Source organism: Psammomys obesus, unplaced genomic scaffold (genome assembly GCF_907164565.1).
Source record: "Psammomys obesus unplaced genomic scaffold, mPsaObe1.curated_primary_1811, whole genome shotgun sequence".
NCBI classification, from domain to species: domain Eukaryota; kingdom Metazoa; phylum Chordata; class Mammalia; order Rodentia; family Muridae; genus Psammomys; species Psammomys obesus.
Window position 1 is genome coordinate 34,528,147 of NW_026585644.1, and position 25,728 is coordinate 34,553,874.

At 43.4% G+C, this 25,728-nt stretch overlaps 1 protein-coding gene across 1 annotated transcript; it reads left to right on the forward strand.

Moving 5' to 3' along the window:
• Positions 1–7,007: 7,007 nt before the first annotated feature.
• Positions 7,008–25,728, forward strand: Gpn1 (GPN-loop GTPase 1). Its single transcript, XM_055627152.1, has 14 exons — positions 7,008–7,129; positions 7,820–7,913; positions 9,878–9,917; positions 10,758–10,824; positions 11,552–11,589; positions 13,564–13,642; positions 13,813–13,907; positions 15,901–15,946; positions 16,425–16,571; positions 17,513–17,595; positions 18,555–18,594; positions 20,018–20,108; positions 23,255–23,362; positions 24,817–25,728. Exons 1-14 carry the CDS (start codon positions 7,019–7,021, stop codon positions 24,897–24,899), a joined length of 1,122 nt encoding a protein of 373 aa, XP_055483127.1. The 5' UTR covers positions 7,008–7,018; the 3' UTR covers positions 24,900–25,728.

The window sequence follows — 25,728 nt, forward strand, 5'->3', positions numbered from 1 at the left end:
TTATAAAATAGGATTCACAGTGCAATAAATCACAATTCTGCCTCAGTCTGTTGTGATACTAAAAATACAACTACCTCAGTTAGCAAACCCATTTATGGAGGAAATTAAACTGGGTGATGCTAAAGAAATAACAAGAAGCTGGACCTGAGTATTAGAGCCTATTGAGCAAACTAGGAAGAGACAAGTGCTGATGTAAAGGCCTTAAAATCAGAGGAAGGGGAGTCATTTAAAACAAACTATGCATATGAAAGTATTACCAGCGAGATATCTTGGGATGGTAAAGGTGTTTGCAGGTAGGCCTTATAACCTGAGTCTGACCACCAGAAACCATTGTAGAGGAGAGAACAGAATCCCGAAAGTTGTCCCTTCGCCTCTACGTGGGACATCATGGTACAGGTGCTCAGATGCACTCGTGTACACACACACTCATACACTAAATGTGAAATTAGTGTAAAGTCTAAAGTAGTGCTGGTGAATGATTAGAGTTGGGTAAAAAAGGGGTAGGTGAAACTGGTAAGAGGTGTGCAATGAGGGAAATAGCTAAAACATTAAGAAGGCGGTAGGAGAGATACTCTTTTCGTTGTAAACTTTATTATGTTTCTCTTTTTTTTTTGGACAGGGTCTCACTTGATAGCCAAGGTTGTCCTGAAATTCATTATGTAGCCATTATGTGGCCTTGAACTCATGGAAAATCCACCTTCATCATCATTCTGGGTGTTACCCTTATAGGCATGAGCCACTGCACCCAGCTACTATAAAATTTTAAAGTTATTTTCTGAAGTATAAGAAGCTACAACTCCTTATCCTTGTTCAGAAATAAAATGGGAACTGCACTGGGTGATATCAGCTAGCTACCTGAGAGAGGCTGAAGACTGCCAAGTTCAAGAGTGAGTTCAAGGCCACTTTGCCATATTATAAACTATCTCAAAAAAAAAAAAAAGGGGATGTAAATTAGTGGTAGAGTGTTGGAGTACCAAGGGAAAAAAAGCTCCTAGGTACAGTCCTCAGTACTGAAAAATAAACATGAAAGTTCAGACGAAATCCTTCTGGATCCTATTCTATGTGTTGTGTTTCTTATATCTGCGCACACACACACACACACACACACACAATAAGCTTGTTCTAAATATTGCTTTCCCAGACACCAGTACTTTTGAGATTTATTTGTAATTATTAGAAGTCCTTATTAAATTTTTAGCTTGTGTACCACAATGTGTGGCTACATTACTAGTCAGTTGTCATTCTGAACAGATAAGGTGGTGTGGTAGAGTGTACTAGAGCTGCTTGCAGAAACAAGAATGTTCCAACAGACAGATTTCTCACATCGTCAGTGGCTTCAGATAGGTGTCCCTGGTTACTAGGTTGCTCTCCTTTGCAGGACCACACATGGAAGCAAAGGTCTTCCATTTCTATGCACTGTTCTGCCAAAGGGACCTATAGAGTTGTCAGATTTGCCAAGAAGAGGCCGGGGGCAGGGGTCACAGTACAGTTTCACGTCTAGAAGCAGCATGTCACTTTTACTAACATTCTGCAGGGAAAAACATTGTTGGCTGCCCATTTGCTACTTGGAGAAAGGCAACAAGTGGGGAATGGGATTCATACATTTTTCTTACAAGTCTCTAAATTTGGAAGATTGGGGATGGTTTTGGAGGATAGGTGGTCTTCTCTATTGAATGTTGCAAGCATCTATGCATTGTAACTTGTGCCCATCCTTGCGTATCTCTCTTGGTATACATGGGCAAGGGGAATTTCTCTGCGTTTCCCATCCAACCATCTTGTGGTACATGTTCATCCTCAGCAATTATTTAGAATTATTTTCAAAGTGACTGTTGTTAAACCTGAATATGCTAAAAGAAAGATCGAATCCAAGACTGTCTGATCAAAGCAAGCATCTCTTTATTTTAGAGATGCACATAGGACTTGCCACCAGCTGTCTCACTCTAAGTCAAGATTGTTTAGAGAGTAGCCTCTTACTGGCTACTTGAGGTCCCCTTTACGTGGAAAGGTTAAAGTTATTAGAAAACAGCTGTAAGTGTGTTTACAGGGACAAGATCATTAGAAAAAATACAACAAAAGGTAAGAATAAAAGCAAGAATATACATCGTGTGGAAGGGGAGTCAGATATTGTGGGGCAGCTGGTATAGATCAAAACATCTTGAAAACACACTTTATAAGGCAAAGGGAAGCCATACATCACAGGGTTATGAGGTTAGTGCAGGTTGGAAAAGATGTTTTGCAGGGTATATTTAAGGTTTAGGAGACAGAAACTTACTCTCCTAAGTTACGGAGACTTTTAAAGGAATGTGGCTCCTGTTCTGGTGTCACACTGTACCAATTTACCTTTCAAATTGGTAAGGTAATTTAAACCTGTCTTTTTGCTTCTTGTTACTGTGATAAACACTATGGAGAAAAGCAACTTAGGTAGGAAAGGGTGTGTTTCACCCTGTACTTCTTCATTGAGGAAGTTATTTCAGTTACTGTGGCTGTGAAGAGACACCATGACTGAGGCAACTCTTAGAAAACATTTAAGTGGGGTCTTGCTTACAACTTCAGAGCTTTAGTCCATTATTATGGCAGCACGCATGGCACTGGAGCAGTAGCTGAGAGCCACATCCTGAAAGAGAGAGAGAGAGGAGAGAGATACACAGGGAGAGAAGGAGAGAGATACAGAGAGGGGGAGAGAAGAAAAGGAAGAGAAGAAAGAGGAGAGAGACTACTGTGCCTGGTGTGGGTTTCTGAAAACCTCAACCGCCAGTGACATACTTCCTTCAACAATGTCACATATTCTAACTGTTCTAATCTTATGAGTTCCGTTCCCTGGGACTAAACATTCACATATATGAGTCCTTGGGGCTCAGGATGGGGTTGGGGCATACTTATTCAAAGCACTACAAAAGCCAATACAGGAACCTGGAGCAGAATTCATGGAGGAATGCTGTTTGCTAGCTCTCTCTGGCTTATGCCTAGCTTCCTGTCTATCTAGGACCTCCTGCCCGGAGATGGCGCTGCCCACAGTGTCCTGTACCTCCCTAAATCAATTAAGAATCAAGACAGTCTCCCTGAGACATGCCCGCAAGCCAGTCTGATCTGGGTAATCCCTCAATTGAGAGTCTCCCCCACTGGTGACTTGGTTGTGTCAAGTTGATACTAAAATCTAACCGAGACAGAACCACACTTGAGAGTTCATGTCACTATTAACAATCTATATGGAGTCAATGCTGCCTCCTGTTTGGTAGGGTTCCACTGAATATTTAGAAGATGGTGTGTGGTCAGGATAATCTATATTGCATCATCAGATCACTTTCCTTGGGGAGGAAAAAGAAGTCCTGCAAGGGCAGGAGGCAGGGTTCCGTTTCAGGTACCATATACGTTTCTCCCACTTCGAATGACACACCATGACCAGCAGGTCTTGGGAGCTAATCTGTTGTGGATGCAACTTCATATGGGACTTAATCCAACCTCATGCCATCTTTGTATTTTCAGTTGGCCCTGAACTTGGCGATCTTCCTGAGTGCTGGGAAGTACAGTTGAAAGGGTTAGACTAACTTTGTAATCTGTATGTCTTCTAAAGCCTATAGTTTTGAGTTTTAGGTTCAGGTTAAGCTAAAGCCTCTTAGTACCTTTCCAGAGAATGGAAAAAATGTGACCCTATCTATGAGGACAGATAGAAAAAAAGGCAAGCAAGCAATGACCTTCACTCAGCAAAAAAAAAAAAAAAAAATTTCTGTCTTTGAGATAGCATTTCTTAGCAACGAACCCAGACTTCTTCTGAGTAGCTTTTGACGTGCAGCCAAAAGTCTGCAGCCCCTAATCTTCAAGGATGAGCTAACCACCCCCACCTTAAATTGCAGCTGCATACACACTTGGCAGGACTGGCCAAGCTTGAGCACCTAAGACTAACCAATTATCTTACTTTATAGCTTCCTCGGCCAATCCTAAATTGCCACGACTGCAACTTCAAATCTCCCGCAATTTTTCTTTTAAAAACCTAAAGGCCTTTGTCTCCGGGTGCCACTCTTTGCTGACCGGCAGGGGTGACCCCATTGCGCAATGGTTAATAAACCTCTTGGTTTTGCAACAGTCGTGGTCTGGGGGAGTTTCTGGGAAGGGCACGATCTTGAACTCCTGAGCTGTGAGACCCCAGGTCTTACACAGTTGTTAACTAAAAGGACTTAAAATAAATTATCCCCAGGTTTGAGTTCCTTCTGCCACCCCAGTCTATCAAAAGAAGAAAAAAATGACAGTGGGCCTGTTTTTACTTCCAAAATAATGAGTGGGATTTCCCATGTCCTTAGAATATGATTGATAGTCATTTATGCTGAGATAGGAATTTCCAAGCTTTTTTTCTTTTTTCTTTTGTAGAAAAGTAGGAAGGAGGGCTAAAGAGATGGCTCAGAGGTCAAGAGCACTGCTTGTTCTTCCAAAGGTTCTGAGTTCAATTCCCAGCAACCACATGGCGGCTCACAACCACCATGGGTAATGAATCTATAATGAAATCTATAATGCCCTCTTCTGGCATACAGGCACACATGATGCAGGAAGAAAAGAAAGTAAAAAAAAAAAAAAAAAAAAAAAAAGTTTGTTTTGTTTTTAAAAGTAGGAAGGAGGTCAAAGGTTATTAGAGAACCTCCCCATACAAAGCTTCAACTTGTCATATTGCTGACGCCACAGCCTGGAGATGGGTCAGTGAATAAAAGTGCTTGCAGTCAAGCCTGCCCACCTGAGTTCCCTGGGGACCCATACGGTGGGGAGTGCTGACTTCCACAAGTTGTCCTCTTAGCTTATACACAAACTACGGCACAAACTACGTATATGCACACTCACACACACAACTGCAATTAAAAAGACTCCAAATTCAAACAGTTGAAGTAGCCGAACTGTGTGTGTACCGCCAGCAAAATAAATTTCAAATACAGTCTCCTATATCACCAACAGAAGTAACACAAGCCGGACTGGGCTGCCTGGGGAGGCCCTGAGTCAGGTGAGTTCAGTCACTATCTGCCTGATAATCTAGACAAGCTCGCTCACTGGCCCCGGAGCTCACTAATTGTCTGACCTAGCTGGCCACTGAGCTCCTCAGCACTGGGATGGCAGGAGCCTGGCACCAAGCTCAGGCTTTTATTTGAGCGCAGGGGAGCGAGCTCTGGCCCGGTAAATGCTTACACAGCCAGCACTTTACCGACAAAGCCATCTCCACAGCCTCCTCACTTCATTATATAATCTCTGCATAGATATATACATTCTTCTTTTTTCTCCTCAAGAGTTTTATCCAGTTTGCACAAATGTCAACAAAATCCAGCAGCACCCCTCACCTACTGCCACAGCTCTTTACCTCCCTCTTAAAGAGGACTTTTTTAAAAATCTTTTTGTTATTCATTTTTTATTACAATTTATTCACTTTGTATCCCAGCTGTAGCTCCCTCCCTCTTCTCCTCCCATGCCCCTCCCCCAGTCCACTGATAGGGGAGGTCTTCCTACCCTTCCATCTGACCCTAGCCTATCAGGTCTTATCAGGACTGGCTGCATTGTCTTCCTCTGTGGCTCAGGGGGAGGTGATCAAAGAGCCAGCCATTGAGTTCATGTCAGAGACAACCCCTGTTCCCCTTACTAGGGTACCCATTTGGACACTGAGCTGCCATGGGCTACATCTGTGCAGGGGTTCTAGGTTATCTCCACGAATGGTCCTTGGTTGGAGTATCAGTCTCAGAAAAGACTCCTGGGCCCAGATTTTTTAGTTCTGTTGCTCTCCTTGTGGAACTCCTGTCCCCTCCAGATTTTTCTATCTCCTGCTTCTTTCAAAAGATTCCCTGCACTCTGCCCAAAGTTTGGCTGAGTCTCAGCATCTGCTTCCATACCCTGTTGGTTAGAGTCTTTTAGAAGCCCTCTATGGTAGGCTCCTGTCCTGTTCCCAGTTTTCTCCCTCTTCCAATGTCTATCCCGTTTGTCTTTCTGAATGAATATTGAGCATTTTACCCAGGAACCTCCTTCGTGCTTAGCTTCTTTAGGTGTACAGATTGTAGTCTGTTTATCCTATTATTATATGTCTAATAGCCACTTAAAAGTGAGTATATACCATGTGTGTTTTTCTGCTTCTGAGATACCTCACGCAGGATGATCTTTTCTAGTTCCCACCATTTGTCTGCAAATTTCATGATTTCCTTGTTTTTAATTGCTACGTAGTATTACATTGTGTAAATGTATTAAAGGGGACTTTTAAGGACTTTTACTTCTGCTTCACTTGGGCCTTTCGTTTTTTTATTCACCATCTAGTCTTTTCGTCTTCTCTCGGACAAACGGCCATACAGATGGACAAAGAAAACATTTTTTAGTCTCTGTCACACATCTTTTCTTTATGAGATTCATCCTACTTCCCTCTACCCCTATCCTTCATTATTAATTTACTCAGCTACATTTGGGCAACAAACACCGTTCTGTTCTTTCATCCCCTTTGCATTCCTCCGGGAGGCAGAGGCAGGTGGATCTCTGAGTTCAAGGTCAGTCTGGTCTACAAAGAGTGCAGGACAACCCTGTCTCGAAAAACAAACCTCAAACAAAACAAAAGCAAACAAACAATAAGCCAGAAAGGTGGATTGACATTTTAGTTAACCTCATAATCTTGACAGGGAGGCAGCACTACGACCCCTTGCTTGGGATCCTAACTCGCTGGGGCCCTGGGGATGCGAGCATTGCCCTTCCCGGGTACTACCTCACTCTCGTCAACCCTTCCTGCTTCTCTACGCTCCCCATTACTTGTCCAAAGACCCCACTTGGCAACTACAGCACCTAAGTAATACAAGAAAGTCTGACGCCCAGAAGCCTTGCTGCGGCCCATAGCAGCCGGTTTGAGCGCTTTGGATAGTCTGGCCAATCGCAGCCCTAAACTCAGCGAGGTCAGTTCACTTGACCAATCGCAGCCCTAAACTCAGGAAGGCGGATTCTTCTGCCAATCGCAGCCCGGAATGTAGCGAGACTCCCGCCCTCCGGCTTCTCCGTGAGCGGTGGGCGGGGCTAGGGAAAGATGGCGGCGCCCGCGGCTCCTGGTGAGCCGCAGGCTTCTGGGGCTCCTCAGCTTCCCGTGTGTCTCTTGGTGCTGGGAATGGCAGGATCCGGGAAAACTACCTTCGTACAGGTATCGTGCACTGTTCGGAAGCGGTGGCGCTGGATAGGTTGCCTGTGGCCAGGGAGGAAGGGAGGAAATTACCTAGGGAATTGGAGGGTCTGGGCGGGTGGTTTTCTGGGGGGCTGGCTTCTAACTCCAGTTTCTTCCCCAAGTCTCGAACGCTAGCCTGGGTCACTTCAGGCTTTCTCCGGAGTAACCTTTGTGCATGCTTGGTACAACTCAAATGGTCTTGCTGTGAATTGGCAGCTTTCCGAAGGCCCAGGCTTACAGAGTATAAAAGAGTATAAAAAAAAGAGATATAATGCCAACACATAGGTTTTGCATGAAAAGTTGGGAAAGAATTCCATCTTTCGACCTACCACATTCTAAGCTCCGAGTAGACAGTGGAAATAAAATTGACGGGGTTCTTGCCTTCACGGAGTTAATGTTTTAGTAGAGGAGATAGAGGGAAAAAATCCGTAGAGGGTCATTCAAAGTTAGCGAAGACGTGGTGGAGGGAAGAGGGTAATAGATGCTAAATGGGTAATAGAACTATATGGCTTTTAAACAGAGTTCAGTGTTGAACAAGCGTAATAGATGGAGGGAAGAAGGAAATTGTTACAGATTTTATAGGCATGGTCAGTAAAGGAATGGAGATTCTCTGGTCCTCTTCCTTTCCCTTGGCCACCACCCTCCAACCTTGTCCCCCTGTTTTTGCAGAGGCTCACAGGACATCTGCACAACAGAGGCTCTCCACCTTACGTAATCAACCTGGATCCAGCTGTGCACGAGGTCCCCTTTCCCGCCAACATTGGTGAATGTCTTCAGCTTTCTCTCTCTCTCTTTCTTTCTCTTTCTTTCTTTTTTGCTTTCTTTCTTTCCTTCTCTCTTAACTTCTTTCTTTCTTTCCTTCTTTCTTAACTTCTTCCTTCTTTCCTTTCTTTTTTCCTTCCTTCCTTCCTTTCCTCCCTCCCTTTCTCCCTCCCTCTCTCCCTCCCTCCTTCCTTCCTCTCTCTCTCTCTTTCCTTCCTTTCTTTCTTAACTAACTAACTAACTAACTAACTAACTAACTAACTAACTAACTAACTACTTTTATTTTCTCTGGATTTGCTTGAGTTTCAGAACAGATTTATCCCTCTCTTTAGTCTAATGGTTCCTACATTTGTATCATTCCCATTGATCTCTTTTGTCCTTTGTTTGTTTGTTGTAATTGATTTGAGAATGAGAAGCGACATTAAGTCAGTTTATAACCTGACACAAACATTTTGTCTTTTGTCAGAGTTTATGAGTTCTGCTATAATTCACTCTGATCTGTAGGAAGGTTTCTTCTATTCCCAAAGTTATATGGGGGTGTGGGTGGAGGGTTAAAGTTTGCATTGTTCTGCGGAGAGCTTTCTGATGGATGCTATCAGAGAGATTTAAGTATTGCTGTGATCCAAGGGAGGCTGAGGCAGAATATTGAGAGTTCAGAGTCATTGCAACCTACATAGCTACACTCTGTTTGGAAAAGAAAAAATGGGGTTGAGGGTAGATTGGGGATGAATGTGTGTGTGATCCACTGACAGGGCTGGGTCCATGCTTCCTGATTCCCAGGCCATACTGTCACTTGTTAATCATATTAAGCTTCTTGTTCCCCAAATATACAAATTAAGGGTAGGGGGAAATCTTATTTTAAGAATCATAGATTAGGCCAGGCAGTGGTGGCTCACGCCTTTAATCCCAGCACCTGGGAGGCAGACACAGACAGAGTTAGAGGCCAACATGGTCTACAGAGAGTGTTCCAGGACAACCAGAGCTATACAGAAAAACCCTGCCTTGAAAACTAAAACAAAACCCATAGATCATTTTGGGAAGGCTGGGCAACAAGTTTTCTATCTGAACTAGAGGATAAAAAAAAAAAAATATATTGTTCATCTATAGACTGGTGGGTAGGTTTGTTTTTACTTATTTATTTTTATTTTATGTGCATGGCTGTTTTGCTTGCGTGTGTGTCTGTGTACTGCATGTGTGCCTGGTTCCTGCAGAGGCTAGAAGAGGATGCCCTGAACCCCTGTAACTGGATTTATACACAGTTATGAGCTGTCATGTGGGTGCTGGGAACTGAATCTGGGTCCTCTGTAAGAGCTTCAAGTGTTCTTAATCATTGAGCATCTCTCCAGCCCTTCGTGGATAGGTTTTGATAGAATTAGTAGACAGATTGAATGCTCATATGTCTGTGTTGCCTTTTTTACTGTGAAGTAGTAAGTACGAGGTCTTCTTTTCTTGGTGTGAGGTTTTTGGTTTGTTTGTTTTCCTGTGCATGTACCCACTATCATTGAAACATCTAAAACTTGTAATCTTGTTTTAGAGGTTTATGTAATCTATCATAATTAAGAGTTCCTGGCCTAAGATTTTGTTTGTTTGTTTGAGGCAGGGTCTCTCTGTATAGTCCTGGCTGTCCTGGAATCACTCTCTAGATCAGGCTGCTGTTGAACTCAGAGATTCACCTGCCTCTGCCTCCTGAGTGCTGTCATTAAAGTGGTGCGTCACCACAACCAGAAGCCCAACATTCTTCATCAGATACTCGGCAGTTATCTTTAGTCAGGAAGTGTGGAGGAAGGTGTAAGAAAATGTTGGTAAGAAGCCTAAGTCAGTTTGGAGGCACTTCTGCAACCTCAGCACTCCGGAGGCTGAGGTGGGAGAGCAGCTTTGGCTACACAGAAAGTTTAAAGCCAGTCCTAACAACTGAGAGCATGCCTTAGAAATTAAAATGAACCATTCTCTCCCTTTTCCCCTCAGATATTCGTGATACAGTGAAGTACAAAGAAGTCATGAAGCAGTATCCTTTTCCTCATCTGCTGTGGGTTTGATTTGGGCCTCACGAATTGCTGCCACTTTTATTGCTTTTGAGGGAGTGGTTGTGCCTGTCAAGTTTCACAACTTTATATACACAAGTATAAAACTTACTTCCCTTTAAGTAATTATATTAAGAAGATGTAAGGTAAATAAGATGAATGTACGAGAGATTAGAGATTTCCAGCAATACATTACCATCTCACGTCAGTTTCCTTAGCATCACTCAGACTGCAAGTGTTGCAATTAAAGATCAGAGATGAGTGACCTGCCTGGGTCCAGTGAAGTGCTGTCGCCTTGGGTGAGATAGCCACGATAATGATCAATGTCATTCATAGGAACTCAGACCAGGAAGTTCAGAAGAATCCTTTGAGTTTTATCCATTCTTATGGATTGATTTTGGCATGACATGTGACTCACTGAAAATAACTTTAGGAAGGTTGCTTGATTACTAAGAATCAGAGTAACGAGTGTTACATGTTGCCCTGCCTGCCTCTGCCTCCCCAGTGCTGTGATTAAAGGGTTTGAGCTACCACGCCTGGGTACATAGATGATTTTAATTGCTGATGCCAGCAGCCTCACCGTTTGACCCATGTCTATTCATTAAAATTTGGTCATGCTATTGTCTATATCTTGTGTGGCCAATCATAAAGTAAGCGATGAACAAAGAGGACCTTGCTAATAAATTATTCTTGTAACACTAAATTTGTACGGTTGTTAAGGCCTGGGTTGCCAGTACCCATTGATCGAACACTGCTGTTGGGGAATGACACATTAACTGTATAATTTCATAATGTGCAATTTAAATCCTTAACTGAGTGTTCAGGTATGGACTTGGGCCTAATGGTGGCATAGTGACCTCACTCAATCTCTTTGCTACCAGATTTGATCAGGTATGACATCGCTTACATTCATAGGCATGGCACTGTAAAATTTTGACTCTTAACACGCTCTAGCTTGATCACATTGGTAAAGAAGAGCAGCAAAAACAAAGAAATACCAAAAACATGCAGGTATTTTGGTAGACAGGAAAATAGACTGTGGGTGAGGTGTGATGCTTCACATTTAATGTTAGTGAGACAACAAAACAAAAATTCAAAAGTCGTAGGTTCTTTCTCTGTCCTATCATCTGCTCGTGGTGTTACACTGAGGCTGGACTTGATGGCAGTGTGATCAGCTGCAGCAAGGAATGGTGAAATAGTGGCATTTTCTTCTTGTAACAGGTATTTGTCGTTCTTTAGATTTTCTCGGTCACTTCCATGAGTGGGTTATAATCATTGTAATCTGCTTCTGCCACTTGAGACATTAACATTCGACCAAAGCTGGGTGGGACAGTTTGTACCAGGATTCCCAGCTCAGGAGGCAGAAGCAGAAGCGTCACACAGGGCTGGGAATACACCGCATGCCTGGATAGCAGCCTGTCCCCGGCTCTTTAGAACAAATGTGGCCAGTGTGCAAGGGACCCCGACGGTCCAGGTCAGGTCTTGGCGCTGTGTGGCTCTGCTTCCTTGCCTCACACCTGTGCTTTGTGATGGTGCATGCAATACGTGCCACCCTGGAGGGGTCCTCTGGGGTTGTGTTGGAGTTAGATCGGTTATAAGTGACATCTCTCTCTTCTAGGTGATGAAATTTATTGAGAAGGCCCAGAATACATTCAAGTAAGTGGTTTCAATGGACTACTCATTTGTTGCCAGTCATTGATTAATTTGAGACTTTTGAGAGACTTTGGGGACCTTTGAACCCTGAAACTGTTAACTGAGACGAGGTTATTAGAAATGAAAAGAAAGAAAGGTGGACAAGAAAATCGTTGAGATGATATACAGAGGCTTACTCTCAATTACTACGACCCCTCCCAACATTCCCTTTCATTATCCCCTTTCGTTTTCACATGACTTTTGGAGAAACACTTTTTCTTTTTTTTCCTTTCTCAGGGGAAGACTATTGCTCACTGTTTGAGGGAGCACAGTCTGCCGTAAAGGAGAAGACATTGATATATCTCACACATATACATACATGTATATGTATACACATAATTAATCCTATTATCATTTTTCACCAGTAACTATTACTAATTTTATTTATTTACTTATTTTTTGGTTTTTTTTGAGACAGGGTTTCTATGTGTAGTCTTGGCTGTCCTGGAGTCGCTTTGTAGACCAGGCTGGCCTCAAACTCATGGAGATCCACCTGCTTCTGCCTCCCTGAGTGCTGGTATTACAGGCATGCACCACTGCACCCAGTTATATTACTAAATTTTTGATGTTTACTTTTTCTAAGGGAGAAAGATAATTTGCTGTATTACCAAAAAAGAAAAAAAAGGAGCTATGCTCATTATGAAGAATTCAAACAATGGGCCAACAAGATGGCTCAGCAGGCAAAGGCACTTGCCACCAAGCCTGATGACCCCAGTCTGATTCCTGGGACTCATGTGGTAGAAGCAAAGAACTCCTACAAGTTGACCTCTGGTTTCTACATGCTTGCTGTGGTTCTGTACTTACACATACACACAAAATAAATGTAATAAGTTATTTAAAAAGAACACATTCGAAACATGAAGCTGTCACTGTCAGTCCCAGTAAAATTATTGTTATTCAGTAACTGGCACTTCACTTATTTCTATGCATAAAGTATTATTACAAAGATAATAATTTGAGGGCAGTAATTAAGGTAGATTTTTTTTTTCATCAGAAAAATAGCATTCTGTAAAGCCTTTTGTTTTAAATGTCTTATATTTACTTATTAGTGCATGGAGCATGATTACTTAATTTCATACTTCTCCCTGTCATTAACATCATCACTCAGATTCTCTTTCTCTGTTTCCCTAGTGCCTATCCTGTTATCTATTTGCTAATTTTATTTTTTAAATTTTATTTATTCATGTACTTTATGTATATGAACTCTCTGTCTTCATGTACATCAGAAGGAGGAATCAGATCCCATTATAGATGGTATAATCATATGTGGGTGCTGGGAATTGAACTCGGAACCTCTGGAAGAGGAGCCAGTGCTTTTAACCTCTGAGTCATCCCTCCAGCCCCTATTTGCTAACTTTCTTATTAGTTTATTTTTGTGGGGATTGGACCCAGGGTGTTGAACATCCTAAGTCCATGCAGAGCCTGTGTTCTATACTGACTTATATCCCTGTCTCCAAGTTTCCCTGTCTCTGAATGTATATTTATTAAGGCACAGTTTACATGCCTTCCAGTTGTACGAATCAGTGGCTTCTAGTACTTGCACAGAATTGTGCACAGGGTTATACAACTATCTCTGCCAATCAATTTTAGAATGTTGTCATCACTTCAGAAACATTTTGTGGGCAATATTTCCCCATTCCCCTAGTTCTCTATTTCTTCCTTCCCTTTATTCTTTATCTTCATCCCTAAGAAACCAGATGGTTCCCAAGATAGTTGCTTTCTGGTTTTGCTGATGTCTCATAGGTAGTTCAGAGTTTCTGTCATTACCAGTTTCCTCTGATTATTTACCACAGCTTTCATTGTTGCTTCTCACTGGCATATTTGAGCTGGAGCAAACTTGGTAATTTACAGCGTTAGGGCATGGTGGGGCGTTTGGCAGTTTTATTGCACTCTTGGATAAGTAGATATTTAACATTCTCTGTGATGGAATATCTCCAGATATGTCTTGATTGACACACCCGGACAGATTGAAGTATTCACCTGGTCAGCTTCGGGGACAATCATCACAGAGGCCCTGGTGAGTGTGCTGGGCCTTGTCAGCCTCTGTTCACTGCCTGGGGCTGAACATGAGAGGGAGAGGCTCTGAACACCCACAGTGGTTCTCTCTTGCCAAGAAAGGGAGGAAAAGATTTGTGTGGGAGCAAGTGATGAGTGATGATTAAGACTCCACTTTCTGTGTGGTTCTAGGCATCCTCATTTCCAACAGTGGTCATCTATGTCATGGACACGTCACGGAGTACTAACCCAGTGACCTTCATGTCCAATATGCTATATGCATGCAGGTGAGTGCTGAATGGTAGGTGTGGTGTCCTGTCAGATATGAGACCTCTTTCTCATTCTCCTACTTATTTACTTAGGTTTTTTTGAGTCAAGGTTTTTCTTTGTAGTCCTTGGCTGTACTGGAACTTGCTCTGTAGACCAGGCTGGCCTCAAACTTACAGAGATCCGCCTGCCTCTGCCTCCTGAGTGCTGGGATTAAAGGCCTGAGCCACAACACCCAGCTCCTTTTTATTTTTTTAAAGGCATTTACTTATTTATTTGTATGTATGTGAGCCTGCACATGTATGTAAAACACATGTGTGCAGGAGCTAGAAGGCGTTGTCAGACCTCTTTGAACTGTTGTTACAGACAGTTGTGAGCCACCATATAGGTGCTGGGAATTGAACCTGGGTTTGCTGTAAAAGCAATAAATGCTCTTAACTGATGAGCTATCTCACCAGATTTACCTTATCTGGCTTTTGGTTTTGAGTCCTGGCTATAGTGCCCTGGATTTGTGATCATTTGTACTTAATACTCAGTTGATTGGCATGGGTTAGGAGAAGGCCAAAAAAGAGGGACACATATGGTGCTGGCATTTTCTCTCAGCATCTTCCTCCCTGCCTGTCAGAGAAATAGTGGTACTTCCTCCTAGCTGGGTAAGATCCAAATCTGGATAGAATAGAGTTCTCTGGTGAAAATGGTGCTTAGGTTTTGTATAAGTAGCAAAAAAGTGGAACATGAGGAGATACTAGGGATAAAAAGTTTTGTATAGCCTGCCGAGGTGGTGCAGTCCTAGAATCCCAAGTCAGGAGGTGAAGGGGGTCAAATTCAAGGCTGATATGGACTGTGGAGTAAGACCCTGTCTGACATAGCATTCAGAACAACAGTAACAGAAAGATCTTGGATCCAGGCATGTACTCGCTCATCCCAAATGTTGCATTGGGCGAGAAAAGATGTTTCATGGTTCACTGTGCATTCAGAGTGACATTGAAGGAGAGTGTTATGGAAACTGACAGTTTAATTTGGGGAATGTACAAGAGCCATCATCAGTATAATAGGTCTTGGAACAAACTTCATATTGGATAAAAGAAGGCCTGATCCACATAGAAATTTTATGAAAAATAGCATTGTTCCACAGTTACATTCATGAGTAAAAACAGCTACTTGAGTATCCTGAGTATAGAAGTCATTTTACAGTGTACACATAGCTCAAGATGTCAGAGGACTGGGAATGGAGCTCAGCAGGAGAGGGTGTGCCTCGCACAGTCAAGGTCTGGGTCAGCCATTGGGAATGCAGACCTTAACTAAAGGGTAAGGAAAGATCAACTTTAAAAACAATTCATGATGCGTACTTTTTTAAAAGTATATATAATTTTTTTTTTTTTTTTTTTTTTTGTCCATCTAACTCAGTAAATGTGGGAAGTTTTCAACCTGTAGGACAACATTTTTGGAGGCTGAGGCAGGAGAATTGCTACAAATTCAAGGACCAGCCTGGACTGTACAATTAAGTTCTAGGCTAGTGTAGGCTACAAAATGATATAAATGTCTTAAGAAAAAGCAAAAATTGTATACATTTACATGGCATTTGTGTGGATGGAAGGACATAATGCATACATGCAAAGTGCCTACCAGGTAACCATCCTATGTTGAGTATTCAGGAAATGCTCATTCCTTCACTTGGGGGACAGAGACAGACAGACAGAGAGAATTGTTTGATAAAATATTAAAGCAGATCAATAGCAGCACATGCTATAGGCTTGGAGGCTCTGTTGCTGGCTTGATGTTGGTGGTTATTTCCTTTTGGGAGAGACTGAATTGAGGATTTTTCTGTTCTCTTTACTTAGTCCCAGGAGCTTAAATGCTTTTTAGTTGTGTTTGGAAACAAGCACTCAGACTGGCCTTGACCTCATGACCTTCCTGCTGAGGCTTTCTGAGTGCTGGAATTACAAGCATGTGACATTATGCCTGGCTTAAAATGCCTTTAATAATGCTGCCTCCATGTTTCATTTCTTTTAGCATCCTGTACAAAACCAAGCTGCCTTTCATTGTGGTCATGAACAAAGTGAGTGGCACTTCCTGTGGGGATTCCCACATTGTCTTTAACACAGAACCCTGACTGATGTTAGAAGGTTTGCTAGTAGGTGTGAAACATGACCTCAGGTGCTGTCAGTGATTAGGATTTCACTGTAGAAAGTCATAGGCACATCAGCAAAGTGGGTGCTGCCAGATGGAGTGGGTACTTATCCACTGTCGTCCAAAGCGATTGTAGGGCAGACAGAGTAACCCCTCATCCATTGCATATCCGTCATCCCTCAGCATCAGGGATTCTGTGTCATCAGAGGGACAAGCGGACTACAGGAAATACTGGTCAGAGGCAAGACAGGCCTCTTTATGGTTGGTTACAGTGGAGCTGGGAATGGGGCCAGAGAAAGAAATCTACAGATAATGAGTTTTACCTCTTAATTAAAAAAATGATTTTGCCATGGATTAGTTCATGATCTTGATTCAGGTTGCTGCTGACTACCTTCTCTCTGGCACAGACTGACATCATTGACCACAGCTTTGCAGTGGAGTGGATGCAGGATTTCGAGGCTTTCCAGGATGCCTTGAACCAGGAGACTACCTACGTCAGTAACCTGACCCGTTCCATGAGCCTGGTGTTAGATGAATTTTACAGCTCGCTCAGGGTAAGTTTTATCTCCTCATCACACTGATGGTAGCTGCAGACAGTGTCTTAGTGCAGCCTTACCTGGCTTTGAAGCATGTCAACATTCTGCCGAGTGACTGCCACAGCATTGCTGAGTAAAAGGTGGTTCATGGGCTGGGATGCAGCTCAGCGGCAGAGCACTTGTCTAACATGCAAATTCACGAGGCCTGGGTTTAATCCCCAGCGTTTCTGGAAAAGACAAAAAGTGCCGTGCTTCACAGGATCAGTAAGAGCCCTCTCACCAAAGTTTGCCATCCAGTTTAGGAGGGTACATGGAGCAGGAAGCATAACGTGGCCAGTGGGAGAGGGATGATTGGCAGTTGGGTCTGATGATTGGGAGGGAGAGATGAAAATGAGTGATTTTGCAGGCGGTAGCCCTAGGATTTACCCTGAAGGAGGGTAGGGTTTACAAAAACAAGAGCGGTGTGGGTGGCCCAGAGTATGGCCTAGGCAACAGTATTGAGAGAGCCGAAAGTGATGTGCTTGGCTTGGCTTGATGGGGAATAGATTGTAGATCCTGCTACATGTTTAATCCTAGCTATAGTTTTTTTGTTTGTTTGTTTGTTTCTTTGTTTTTTTTTGTTTTCTGAGACAGTGTTTCTCTGTGTAGTCCAGGCTGGCCTTGACTTAAGAGATCCACCTGTCTTTGCCTCCTGAGTGCCGGGATCAAAAGTCTTGTGCCACCACTGCCCGGTGTATAGTTTTCTTTTAAATTGTTGATTTTTTTTCATTGACTTAGTTTCATTGACTCCTGGCTAGGTATGCTGTTTTGTTCAGTTAGGGCTTTGCTTTTTGCCAGAGACATCTTAAGTATCCAAATCTGTTTTCTGACTCTTTCAATGACAAAATTTTAGAAGCAGAATGCTCGCTATTTTCAAATACACAACCATCCCTCACTGGTGTTGATGTGCTTCTTGGCAGGTGGTGGGTGTGTCTGCTGTGGTGGGCACTGGCTTCGATGAGCTCTGTGTTCAGGTCACCAGTGCTGCCGAAGAGTACGAAAGGTGAGGACCGAGGAAGGCTGTTGATGTGGCCTTCATTACTCACGTGCTCACCTGGCCACTGGTTCCCCAGGAGAAGCATCTACATGTTCTGTGTAAAGTATATTTGCCTTGCACATGTGTACTAGACATGACCACACCCTGGAGTAACATGTTTCCGTTCTTTTCTGTAAAAAGACAGAAATATGAAGTGTTTATTGGACTGAGATGTTGTGATGCAGGGCCCTCAGGTTGTTTTTTAAAGAGCCACTTGATAGGTATTGAAAGCTGTGTGGGCAACTTCTCACTTCTGTCAGTGTAGGACAAAAGACCTGTAGATAGTTAAGAAACTGAAGGTCATGGTTATGTCCCTGTAAGACATTGCCTGCAGACATAGACATGGTGTGGATTTGACATCTCAGTCGCTGTATTGTTTGAAGAAATATATGCAAAGTCCTAATAGTTGCCGACACATAGAGACATTCATAAGTACCTGCTACAACAGCTGTCATGGCTGACAGTGGATCCCATTCCCCTAAAAGAAAGTAGAATCAGCATCTGTGAAACTGGAGTCATGACCTCACGTGTTGCTTGCTAGCATGCTGCTTTGGTGTCACAGTTTGCTCCTAAGGACCACAGTGTGTTCACCAGGCAACATTATTTTCCACTGATTGTCCAGCAAGGGTTTAATATATGTCTCCAAGGCTCATGATGGAGTCTGTTCTGTTGTTGCTCAGGCCCATCAGTTTTTTATACATTGGGCTTCCCAGGTACAACCCATCTTCTCACCTGTTTTCCTCAGACCTCTCAGTCTTGGTATTTCATTTTAGTGTCTGCAACACAGCCATCAGGAGTTGCTGAATTCCACAGGGGATTTAGTGAGATCAGGTCTTCTGTTGTTGGTTTTAAGAAAACAGAAACAATAGGTCAGGGTGGGAGGTGGGTGTCATTAAGGAGAATTTAGAAGGCTTTTCTTTTTCCAGGGAATATCGGCCTGAATATGAGCGTCTGAAGAAATCACTGGTAAGAGGGAGATGTGTATGTTAGAAAGTCTGCCTAAACCCCCTATGGCACAGGCCTGTAGTCCAGCCAGTCACCAGATACTGAGAGTGGAGTGTGGAGTGGAGGGATTGGAGACCAGCTGGAATGCTAGCCTGTGCTGTACAGCACTTGGGTAGTAGAGGTGGAAAGCAGGTTCAGGGCCAGCCTCAGCTATGTGGTGAGTTTGAGGCCAGCCTGGGCTACATGAGACATTGCTCCCCAGAACCAAGAGAAAACAAACAAACAAACCGTAATCCTAACTCCCTGCAAATAACCATCTTTGTCATCCTGGAGTGAGTGCTTTTCTTCAGGCTTTCAGTATAGTTTTAAGTTTACCTTCACATGATTTTATTTTATTTTTTCTAGCTTTACTGAGACATAACAGACTAATGGTATTTGTGTGTTTCTTTTAAATTCTTGTAATTTTTTTTTCTTTGGTTTGGTGGTGCTCTACACAGTGAGCTACGTGCCTTGCCCTGTTGGGTCCTGTTTGGTTTTGGGTTAAGGTCTCACTGTCCCCCAGGCTGGTCTAATACTCTGAGCAGGTGACACCACATTCGTCCACAAGCACTTGTTCATTTAAGCTGGCAAATCTGTATTTGAATGTTTATCCTTTTTTTCTTTTGCCTCTTCCTTCTGAGTGCTGGGATTATAGGCATGAGCCACTATGCTGACTTTGTACCCGAATTTTTAAATGTCAGAATTTTGCTGATATGCATATACCAAGCCCTTTTTATGCCCCACCTTACCCGCTCTCTGAGGTTGGTTTAAAGGCAGTAGGGTTTTGAGGAATAGAGAGGTCTCACAGCTCTTACCCACCATCTTCCTTATTTGTCAGAGCCTGCTCTTGGTCATAGAGCCTGTACAAGCTCCACTTGATGGTTCTTTGTCATGGTTTTGGGTATAAGTTCTGAATTATTTCATTCAGCGTGCAACTGAACTATCACTTGGGCCCACATGACTCGCTGGTTTTGTCTGCATGTCTGTCTCATTCTTTACCAGCCTCTAGTATTTTATAATTCCTAATTTCCTCTTAAAAGGCTGGCATCTTGGGAGTGGGGACGTAGCTCAGTTGATTGGGTGTTTGCTTAGTATTCACAAAACTTTGGGTTTGTTCACTAGCCAGTCATGGTGGTGACTCCTATTAAGTCCAGGGTCATCCATGGTTACATAGTGGCCTACACTACATGAGACCCTACCTTAATAAAATATCACAGTCTTTAAATTTATTTGTGTCTGGGAGCACATATGGAGGTCAAAGGGCAGCTTGCAGGAGTCATTTCTCTCCTGTGGCATGGGCTCTACAGTTTGGGTTTAGGTCTTCAGGCCACAAACATGCACCCGCTGAGCCATCTCACCAGCCCAGGATCTCTTGTTTAACATGAGGGCATTTCCCCATCTACAGGCGAGTGCCCAGAGTGATCAGCAAAAGGAGCAACTGGAGCGCCTTCGGAAGGATATGGGCTCTGTAGCCCTGGACACAGGCACTGGCAAAGGTAATGAAGTGCTGTTGGTGTTAGAAGGGAATGGAGGGTGGATCCACTCGGCAGCCCTGTGTGCATAAGCCAGCAAGAGAAAGGACAGGGACATGGAGACCTGCACACGTGTGTCTGTACCAGAGCAGAAAGTGTCTGAGGATGTGCGCGGCTTTGTGCTGCTCCCAGTTTCTTTTGAGTGTTTGTACTTCACTTTGGCAAGGTACTCAGCTTTCTTTACAGAGTGTTATAACTGCATTTTAGATACACAGAAAATTATGTTACTAGTACAAAGAACTGCTGTAACTTTTGAGAGTCCTGGAATGTTAACATCTATATTTTCTTTCCTTTCTGCCTCCTCCCCTTTACATATCACAAAGTAGACATTACTTTTTCCTAAATTATTTAAAACTCATGCAGATATGTTTTTATTTTGAATCCTTCATGTATACTTTTTAAAAATAATGATATTTTACATAACCCTAGTGAAGTTATGAAAAATGAGATTAACATGGACACACTAATGTCTAATAATGTCTTACCCGTTTTTCTGCAGAGCAGACTTAGCTCATCAGGTCTGGGATCCAGTGCCCTCATCCACTGAACAGTCTAGCTTGTCCTGGACTTTCTGCTTATTCTGCTTATTTCTTTTCTTACATGCCTGCACATGTTTTAATTATGTGGCAGTTTTATAAGATGCTTCAGAATCTGCTCAGGCTGCTCTTCCTTGTACTACTTCCTCTCCCTGGCTATCCTTGCATGTGTTTCAGCATGCTCTTCCACATCAGCCTATCAGCTGACAGCTCTGTGATCTTGCATCTTCTACCTCAAGAGCAGGAAGAATTTCAAGCCCCAGCTGTTCTAGATTCGCTTTGTAGTCTAGGCTGGCCTTTATTCACAGGAATCATCTGACATTGCCTCTGAGTGCTGGGATTAAAGGCGTGTGCCACCACGATTGGCCTGCGTCCCCCCCCCTCCCCCCCCTGTCCCCCCCGCCCCCCCCCCAGGATTTCTCTGTGCAGCCCTGGCTTCCTGAAACTCATTCTGGAACTCATCTGGCTTTGAACTCAGAGATCTATCTGCCTCTGCCTCTGCCTCTGCCTCCTGAGTCGTGGCATTAATGGCTTGTGCTGCCGCTGCCCAGCATTTGTTTTGCATATTTGTTACATTACTTAGTGGATATTATCTTTTGTATTACATGTTGCTTTTGTTTTAAACTGCTTAGTCTTCTAACTGCTATGGGTTTGTGTTGTGGTTTTTGTATTTTAGTCTTTTTATCCTGCTACCTTACTGTCTCTTTGTATTTCCCTCCTTTCCTGCCTTTCCTCCCTTACCCCTCTTTCTTACCTTCCTTCTTTCTGTTATTTTTATGATTGACCCTCTGAGAATGTCTAGGATGTGCTCATGTTAAAAAATATATGCTCTGGGACTGGAGAGATGGATCAGCAGTTAAGAGCACTTGCTGCTCTTGCAGAGAACCCAGGTTTAATTCCCAACAGCCACATGATGGCTCACAGCTACTTACAACTCCAGTTCTAGAGGAGCCAACACTATCTTTTCACCTCCTTGGGTATCAGGCTTACATGTGGCTCATAAATATGCACATAGGCAAAACACTCATACACATAAAATAAAGTAATAAATCTAAAAATACATTCATATTCCCTGCCTCCTTGAGAGGCAAGATGATAGACTGCCTGTTAAAAGCATGGTCGAGCCAGACTATGGTTATATACATCTTTAATCCCAGCACTTGGAAGGTAGAGGCAGGCAGATCTCTGAGTTCGAGGCTAGTGTGGCCTGCAGAGTGAGTTTCAGGACAGCCAGGAAAAAAAAGAACTGTGTGGAAATTTGTTGTAGCTTAGTAGGACCCAGAAACCACATAGATGGACTTTTATTTTTTAATATATTTTAAATTTCATTTTATATACTTTCATTTTTTTCTTCCTTTAGCAACATTTTTTTTTAATTAGCGTATCTATCTTATTAAAAAAATGAAGCTTCTATTTGTGACCTCTGTTTACTTATGTCCATCAGAGAACAGCAGAGTTAGAGCCTGCCTGGGTAGCCAGTAATACGAATGCTTCTGTGCCATTCTCCAAACACACTGCTATCTTGTATATGTGTATACTGAAGTCCTCCAGTGTCCCTCACAGGGACCTGAAAAGGCAGGTGGTAAATCTGCTGCTGTAACATCCAGATGAGCTGTTGAAGGGAGAAGTTTCTGTGGATGGTTGAGAAGACACCAGTGTATTGGGTAATTCTTGTTGGGTGTAGAAGGAAGTGTTCACTGTTAGCACATCCTGGCATTATCATTGTGTAGGATCATAGGTTCCTAAGATCCCTTCCACCCCTAAGACAGGGTCTTGCTATATAGCCCCTGGCTGTCCTGGGACTTACTATGCAGACCTTACTGACCTCAAACTCAGAGATCTGCCTGCCTCTGCCTCCAGGTGTTGGGACTAAAGACACCAGCCAGCCACTGAGATTTGTTTCCCTCCCTATACTGCCTTCAGCCTGTCTTAGACCCCTCTCCTGCTGAGCTCCCAGCCTCCCAAGCTCTTAAACAATGGTCAGTGGTCACAGCCTTCTATAGTTTTAGGTCCTTCTAGAAACTAACTTCTACTGAGTCCTGTGCCAGGAATCTCTTGATTAGACTTTCTTCTTATTCTTGGGCTTAGTCCTTATTCACTGAATAGGGAGTTTTACCGCTAGTTGTACATTTGATTTCCCCTTTTCCCCTTTCTTCCATTGCTTGAAGGTTGCCCCTGGCTACTCTATTCTGTATCATTTCACCCTGTATTTTTTTTCAGGCCTCCCTTGAATCTCTATCCCACCCAGAAGTTTCATTGCCCCGTGTCGTCATTTGCCTTGTATTTCTTTATCTTTCGTTGGAAAAAACATAGCTTCTGGTCTGTGAGCTAGTGAAATAGCATACTGGCGTTTCAGAGAGATGTTTCTTATGTTTTCCTCTGTGGAAATAAGGGGCCTAATGGAATCACTCTGTGAACTAAACCTTGTTAGAAATGACAAGTGGAGTTATACAAGACTCACTCTCCAGCATTTCTGTTTGTCAAGAGCATTCTTGTGCTGCCTACTGATAAGCCTAACTATTCAGAACCGGCTCTTTGAAGACACTTCTGTACTGATTAATGTTTTAATCCTAGACAGCGAATCTCCTATCCTGGACCCTTCTGAGTTGATCCTGACTCGAGGAACCTTGGATGAAGAGGATGAGGAAGCTGACAGTGACACTGATGACATTGACCACAGAGGTGAGAGGATGCTGGTAGAGGGAGCTGCACTGTTTCTCAGGAGATTGTTATTGTTGGGAGGAGAACCTGAGCATATGGGCAGTGACAGGAGCAAGAGGAGAGGCTAGAGTATACAGTGCCAGCAAAGTGTTCTATGGACTTCTGATCTTGTTCTCATTTCCTTCCGTTGTTGTGGCAAAATAGCCTGACCGAAAGCAATTCAGTAGAGAAAGGGTTTGTTTCGGCTCATAATTCCAGGTTCTATCACTGTGGAGAAGTCAGGGCAGGGACTTCAAAGTGCTAGTCACACCACAGGCACAGTCAGGAGCACAGAGGAGCGAATGCATGCAGCTTCGCTTGTTTGCTTCTGCTCAGCATGACTTCTCGACTCATTACAGCTCCGGGACCCCTGTCCAGGGAGTGATCCACACTCAGCGGGCAAGGTCCCACACCAGAACACCAGCACCAGCCTTTTATGTCTTGTAACTTCTCTCTTGAAGTTTTGACTCCATTTGCAGATGCCACTTTTTTTTTTTTTTTTTTTGTCTGTTATTGGTGTTTTGGTTAATTGGTGTTAAAGGTGTACTCCAGGATCTCTTGCCTGATAAAAACATGTGCCACTGAGCTATATCCTGAGTTGTTCTTTTGGTTTTTTGAGATAAGGTTTCTCTGTGTAAGAGCCCTGGCTGTCCTGGAACTCACTTTGTAGACCAGGCTGTCCTTGAACCTACAGAGATCTGCCTGCCTCTGCTGGGATTAAAGGCATGTGCCACCACTGCTGGTTCAATGTTGGGTTTTAAGAAAGATGTATTTATTTTTACTTCATGTGTATGTCTTGCCTGCTTGTCTTGTGTACGCACTATAATGCCTGGTCCCCACAGAGGTCAGAAATCCCCTGGAAATGGAAGTACAGATATTGTGAGCCGCCATGTGGGTGCTGGGAATAAACCTGGGTCCTATGGCAAGAACAAGTGCTCTTAACTGCTGAACCACCTCTCCAGCCCCTGGGGGTTTTGTTTGGATATTTAACAGTCAAATGTGGGAGTTCCCTATCTTATTCCTAGCTCTTGTGTGGCTGAGGCTGTAGGCAAATCTACTATTCTTTCTCTTGCCTACCTGAGTAGACCTTATTTTAGTTACTTAGGAAGGGGATATTTTCTTTGATGCTGCACATTTTGGTAACTTGATACATAAAGCAGGCTTCTGGAAGCCATTTCATTAATGGAGGGTGTGAGTATGTAATTCCTTAAAAGTAGTTTCAGCTAGGTATGGATCTGCATGCCTATAACCTCAGTGTTGGTGAGACTAAGGCAGGGGGACTATGGGTTCCAGGATATCTAGGGATCCATTGTGAGTCCCTGCCGTGAAAAAGTAAAAAAATATTTTTAAAATGTGGTTTCTGATGGGAGGGTGACAGGAGCTCTGATTCACTTGTCTATCACTGGGTTTTAAAAGAAGTACTTTTTCTCCTGTAGTTACAGAGGAGAGCCGTGAAGAGCCAGCATTTCAGAACTTCATGCAGGAGTCAATGGCACAGCACTGGAAGAGAAGCAAGTAGGTCAGCCTAGTTGCTGCCAGGAGTCTGACAAGCTGGGTGTCCACGCAGAGGACGTCCTTCCTGAGAGGACTGCAGTCAGAGCAGTGTTCTCCAGGATGGTGACTGCTCTGGGGGAAACTGGACTCAGATGAAGTCGGGTTAAAGGTGGAGCTGGTGGGTGGGTGCCCATCCTTGGTTAGCGTCTCCTGATATTTGCACAAGGACGTTTTCGAACCACTCTGCAAGCTGACAACTCTTCATCCTAAAACTTCAAAACAAGTTGCATTGTTTGAACTTAAGTCCTTTTGCTGCTGCTGAGACACAGAGAACGTCTGTCCTGAAGACAACTTGGAATCTTGACTAGGCCAGATTTGTGGACTGAGCCTCTTTAGCACTGTGTGCCTGACTCTGCACCCCAAGTTAAGCAGAGTGGGAGAGGGGGAACAGAGGGGCAGTGCAGTGCCCTTGGCAGCCAGCTGGGATGTGAGATGTGCTCATACGAGGCAGCACATGATCAAGAAGCCTGTCTGAATGGGGACTTAAGAGTTTTTAACTGGTAAACCTGCCATGATTTGATATTAGAAAGTATGTGATCACTGACAGATTGACTGCCGTGAGTTACGACAGAGCTTTAGAGACAGGCTGGTGGGAGGTAATGTGTAGCTTAGTTTCCCATGCTCATCCACCTAACCAGGGCCAAAACCATATCCTATTTATAATGTACTTAGTAGAAAACCTTTTCCGTGAGACAGGATTTGGTGTGTTGAGTACATGCATAGCTCAAAGGGTTTGCCCCAGTTCTCAAGAGTGTAGTCTCTGGGCCAGAAATAAAATCATCAGTTTTTATTGA